Here is a 6,094-nt window from a genome sequence, read left to right as displayed (position 1 = left end):
CTCCCTGCTTGGCGGGAAGCCTGCTTCTCCCTCTCCCCCTCCCCCTGCTTGTGTTCCCTCTCTCGCTGTCTCTCTGTGTCAAATAAATTTAAAAAAAAAAAAAAAGACTACAGAACGAGCACTAGGTGGAAAATCTCTCATCTCATCCCTAGCCAGAGGCTCAGCTCAGGTCCAAGTTTGGTGCCGAAAGGGGTACGCAGCGCAGGGAGGGTGGTCCTTCCCCACCTAGCCCAGATGCCAGAGTCTTATTGTCTCTACGGAATTTCTTCTGAGCACAACGCCGAGACGGTTCCACTGCTGGGACTCATCGGCTTGTGCAGGGCTGAGAAGGATTCTGAGCCTCTCTCAGGTTCAGCCAGAGAGGAGGGGACAACTGGCGAGGACACCAGCGTGAGCACGGGCAGTGGGGGTGCCTCCTGCCTGCCAACCAGGTGCCCAGGGAAGCTAAGTAACTGTCCTAGGGACTCACGGCTGGTCAAAGGGGAAAGTGGGATCAGAAGGCAGAACTACCTCACACCAAAGCCCCCTGAGGAAAATAAAGGGTGTTTCTTTATCTTCTTCCACAGTCAAACCGGACCCGCCCATGAACCTGCAGCTGAAACCACTACAAAATTCTCGGCATGTGGAGGTCAGCTGGGAATACCCCGACACCTGGAGCACCCCGCATTCCTACTTCTCCCTGACATTCTGCATACAGGGCCAGGGCAAGAACAACAGGGAAAAGGTAAGAGGTGACTCCAGGGCCATATACCCAGGTTTATGCAGGCCCACAGCTAGGAGACGAGTGATGATAACAGTAGCTAACATCTATTTAGCACTTTCTCCTTGCCTCAGACTGCTTTAAGGGTTTTACATGGATAGATCACTTAATCCTTAACATAACCCTACAAAGGCAGGTGGTATTATCATCAACACTTCACTAGGGAAGACACTGAAGCTCAGAGAGGTTAAATGACTTGCCCAAAGTTACCCAGCTAGGAACGGTCAGAACCAGAAAGCCAGTCCAGTGGACACAAATTCCGTGTACCTAACCACAGCTGACCTCCAGTATGGGTGGTCATTAATTCTTGCGCTCAGAATTGGTCCTCACATAGGAAATCTGGGCTCCAGGAGCCTCAAATCATTATTTAATGTTTCAGTTTAGTGAGTAAATTGAATGATAGAACATGTGTGCTATGTCTCACCCAAAATGGATAATTCCCAGCTGTCCCACATACCGTGAAATGATTTTGAGCAGAATGTTAGTGCTTAGAGGCTAAGACGATGGCTTTCAAGCTCTCCTGTCTTGCCATCATAATCCCAAGTTCCAGAAGGCACTTTTATAAAGCCCAATACTCCTGGGACCCCGGTTTTAGAAATCACTGGATAAAGGCCTTATTCAGGATAGAGTTTAGCATTTGGTTGAAATTCAGCCATTCAGTCACTCCCTGAGAATTATTTTTTGTAGGGGGAAGGGCTATTCTGGAGTAGACTTTACCTAAATATTATTTAAAATCTTGATATGTATCTTCCCTACATAAAATTTATATCATTAATAGGTAATATTTACTGAACACTTTCTATCGATTAAAGACTTGGCCAAGAGTTTTATGTGAGGATTACCTTTAATATTTCCACATCTATGAGATAGGAATAATTATTATCCCTCTTTTTATAAAGGATGAAACTGAGACACAGAGCCCAAAGCGTTTTCCTGTGGTCACACAGCTAAAAGTTAACAATACCTGGATTTCAGCACGTTTTCTTTTCTTTATTTTTTTTTAAGATTTTATTTATTTATTTGACAGAGAGATAGCAAGAACAGGAGCACAAGCAGGGGGAGTGGGAGAAGGAGAAGCAGGCTTCCCGCTGAGCAGGGAGCCCGATGCGGGGCTCGATCCCAGGACCCTGGGATCATGACCTGAGCCGAAGGCAGACGCTTAACCACTGAGCCACCCAGGTGCCCCTTCAGCATGTTTTCTGATAAAAGGATCAGGATATAGTATTTCAGAATATCCAGGGGACAGCTAGAACATATCTGCCTGTGTCCCACCATCAGCCTAGTACAGGGGTGAGTGTGCACAGGGCCTTCAGGCGAGGCAGCTCTTCTAGAAAGATGAAAGCTGGACCAAACCATCTCTCCCTCTGGGCTGAAATAGAAAAGCTGCATCTGTATTTAGAGCTTCTATCGGTAGGTGGCGCAAGTTCTACACAACTCCAGTGTTTATTTGCTACTGTGGTGCCCAAAAACCAAGGTGTGCTTGTTTGGGGAGATCAAGCTTTGCAGAAATATGCCCAACCCCTCTTGTGACTGCATTGCCAACGACTTCCCTCTCCTTTGCAGAAAGAGAGACTCTGCGTGGACAAAACCTCAGCCAAGGTCACGTGCCACAAGGATGCCAAGATCCGCGTGCAAGCCCGAGACCGCTACTACAGCTCCTCCTGGAGTGACTGGGCATCTGTGTCCTGCAGTTAGGTGAGCAGGCCCCCAAAGCCCAGCCCACACCTGAACACTCAGTGTTCCCCGGGTGCCGGGCAGTGCGGGAGAAGAAAGGGGAGATAGGGTGCCTGGCTCACAGTCACCAGAGTCAGAAAGATACCTTTGTTCATTAAACAGATATTATTTGATGCCCATAGTGTTCTGGGCATTATGCTGGGTACAGAGATACTGCAGTAAAGAAAACAGGCGTAGGTCCTGCCCTCCTGGAGGAGAAGCCAAAGAAGAGGGAGAGGGGAGAGGTAGCTAGGAGTCCGAGCAAGAATAGCTCGCAAGCTGTTTTCAGGAGTTAGAACCTTATCCTGGGCACCTGGGGGTGGGGGGAAGACACCAAAGGCAACCAAATCCTAGGCCAATAAGGACAGGCTGGGCCCTTCTGACATGGAATCCCCAAACCCAATTGCCCCAGTCATGTGTCGTGTGAAATAAGGGTTTGCTGCCACATTTCTAATTCACAGAAACTGTTGGTATTCTTTTTCAGGTTCCAATCCCAGGATGAAACCTTGGAGGGAAAGTGGAAGATATTATGCAGAATTTTCTAAAGACTCAATAGAATAGGCCCCCAGAGTTATTTTCTACCTAATTTGCTTTTTGTAAAGGATCATTATCATGTCTTTGCAGTATTTTTACATTTACATGCCAAATGGCCACTGAAACAATCAGCTATTTTATTTATAGATTTTCCAGCTAGCAGGTTGCCACTGACCTTAATGCTATTTAAATATTTAAGTAATTTATGTATTTATTAATTTATTATTTTTATTGGACACTTGTGTGCCAAGATGTATTGTATGTTTCATACTCTCAGGACCTGATTTGTAAGGAAGAGGCCCTATTACGCAAAATGTGAATTTATGTGTTATTTACACTGGAAACTTCTCAAGCAAGACTGCAAATATACGGGTTTTATGACAACCAGTGAGAACACAATGTTCTGATGCCAGCACCATAATATATTTGTGATGGATGAGAACACAGAAGTAGTTAAATAGAGACATGGAGACATGAATCCATTTGAAAAGGTTCTGGAGATGGAGATGTCAATTCCTGTATCCATGAAGACTTCCTGGAGGTGGTGTTGATAAAGCAATTCAGGGCCACCTACCTGTACTTCTAAGCAAGTTTAGTTTTGGGATGCCTGAATTTAGAAAGGGCTAAAAAAATAACTGAAGTTGAAATTCAGCTTCAGCCACCCTGGCAGTCCCTACCCCCATCTATCTGTAAGACATAGGAGAGGGACCCGGAGACAATGTAAGTGTCTGGAAAGTAAAAAGGTCTTATGATCCAGGAAGGAGAACCGGTAGGGCCAAGCACATAAAGCTGTCAGAATTGCCAGGTGCTCCTTAATAGCCAGGCAAAAAAAGCACAAAGATGCAAAGAAAATGATCAAGAATTGCTTACTCGTCAGCGTGAGCAAACCTGACCGGATGTGACCAGAAAGTGCCCACCACTAAGGTGCTACTTTTAAGTAATGAATATGCTTTCTGTAAAATGATTTCATTCATTTTCTGTTTACTTGTTTTTACATTCTGACGATGAACTAATAAAAATATAACTCTTCTTTGCAATAATACTTTGGGCTTTCTCAGCTGACTCGAGGATCCTATTCCCACATTTACCAGGACTGCATTATTTTTCCCCTGCCATTTAAGAATTGCCCTTCTTTGAAGCAATTTCACTTCCAGTTTTGCAGAGTTGCCCTTTCCCTTTATAGGATTCCCAAAGTCAGTGTCTTGCTGAGCTCAGGGAATGTCCCTGTGGTCTGACTACAGGGAACTCTGCAAGGGCACCGAACTGCATTATGCCCTCTTTAGAGGTTGGATGCTCTTGCTCTGTTCACCTTCTAGCCTGCAATCAACTCTACTAGTTCCAGAACATCATGGAATAAAACTCCAACCTGGTCGAGTCATAAGCATCCCATCCCATAGGAACAGATCCAGTGTTTATGGAGGGCTTGTCATATGTCTGGACATGTGCTAGCTCTTGAGGTTGAGGAGTTCCAGAAAATCTTGGGTGGCCTTCCTCCAAACAGTGCCCACTCCTGGCACAGCTTATAAGACAGGGATGAAAAGTTAACTGCAGTACCACTAAATGCTAAAATGTACGGTATATGGTGCCCTGGGGTAAGAACAAAGGAGAAGAATCAGTGTAACCTGGAGTTGCCCCAGGAAGGCTCAATGGAGAAGGGGAGGTCAAAGAAAGGGCAGAGCCTGCCAATTCCTCTTCGGTGCCTCCCATGGAAAGAGCAAGTGGTGGGATCCGAGAGAATGGAGTCCATTCTCTACTATCTTCAATGGCCAAGTGAACATACTTGGGCTTCCTTGCAATGGCAAGGTAATTATAATAGGGATGTTGTAAGTGTCCTTATTTGAAGTGACTCCTGGAGCCCTTATTCTACTCTGCTTCTGACCTGGAGGAACGGTGGGAAGATCCCGTCATCCTCATCCAACATTTGAAATCTATCATCTTGTATTATGAGCCCACACTTGATAGCACACGGTTGGTTAATAACAACTCTTTGTCCTCCTACAGGGCCTTTCATCTAGACATACCAAAACACTTAGTGGGCACTTAATGAACAACGCTAACCAAGAAAAAATAATTAATCACATTTATGAGTACAGAGACCAGGGGACCTTTCCCAAAACTTTTGGCCAGCAAAGGGCCGAGCTCAGATGTTCTGGCTCCCAACTGACATGACCTCTTAGCATCCGATTAATTTTAAGTTCAGTACATGCACTGAAGAGCTTTTGTCTTTGAAAGATATTCTCCAGGACAGTCCTTTTTTATGAGGCGTCTATCCACTACAAATGTATCAAATGTTATAGCAAAAGAGCTCAAGACTGGGACTGCAGGAGACTCGTTCTGGCCAGCCCTGCTACATGACCGTGTGACCTTCAGCAGGACACCAAACACAGCCTGCTTGTTGTCCCATCACTACTCCCTCTCAACTTCTTTCTCTCCCAGTGACTCTCCTGAGCTCTAGGTTTGGGAAGCTACGTAATCACTTTTCTAGCCACGCTGGCTGCCCAGCAAGGCCATGAGACCTAGTTCCAGCCCATGACACCTAAGAAAATTCTGCTGGCGTTCTCCTGAGAAAAGACAGAGCCAGGGCGAGCATCACCCATTCCCTCCTTCCTCTCTTGAGCAGATGAAATTGAAGAAGTCTCAGAGGAAACCCTGCAACCAGAATGGAAACCATCATGCTGAGACTATAAAAAGACTCTGGGACCCTAGCAACAACAAGAAGCTGAACCAACCCCTGTAACTACCCCAGCCTTCTTGTGTTAAAAAGAGAGACCCATGTGTGTGGTTTTTCAGATGGTGGTAGAAAACACATGAGAGAAAATGTACCATTTTTGTCACTTTTAGGTGTCGAATTCAGTGGCATCCGCTACATTCAAATTGTTCTGCGACCGTCACCACCAGCCATCTCTAGAATGTTCTCTTCTTCCCAAGCAGACTCTGTACCCATTAAGCAATAACCCCTCCCATGTTTGTTTTCAAAACAGGAAATAACTAAAGTGAAAATTAAATAAAGATATTCTCTTCAACATCTAGATCCCGTCTCTGAGAGGCAGGCCGGCACTGGTAGGAACTGGTGTCAGAACACCTGGG

The 6,094-nt window shown here is 45.5% G+C and overlaps 1 protein-coding gene across 1 annotated transcript in view; it reads left to right on the top strand.

Moving 5' to 3' along the window:
* IL12B (interleukin 12B) overlaps positions 1-2,455 on the top strand; it is an 8,688-nt gene extending 6,233 nt beyond the window's left edge. The window contains exons 5-6 of the mRNA XM_081826246.1: positions 567-724; positions 2,324-2,455. Of these exons, the coding sequence (XP_081682372.1) occupies positions 567-724; positions 2,324-2,455 (290 nt within the window). The remainder of the gene's footprint in view (positions 1-566; positions 725-2,323) is intronic.
* Positions 2,456-6,094: the final 3,639 nt, after the last annotated feature.

Source organism: Leptonychotes weddellii, chromosome 7, assembly GCF_054177405.1.
Source record: "Leptonychotes weddellii isolate Sample4059 chromosome 7, ASM5417740v2, whole genome shotgun sequence".
Taxonomy (NCBI): Eukaryota; Metazoa; Chordata; class Mammalia; order Carnivora; family Phocidae; genus Leptonychotes; species Leptonychotes weddellii.
This window is presented reverse-complemented; position numbering and strand designations above follow the sequence as displayed.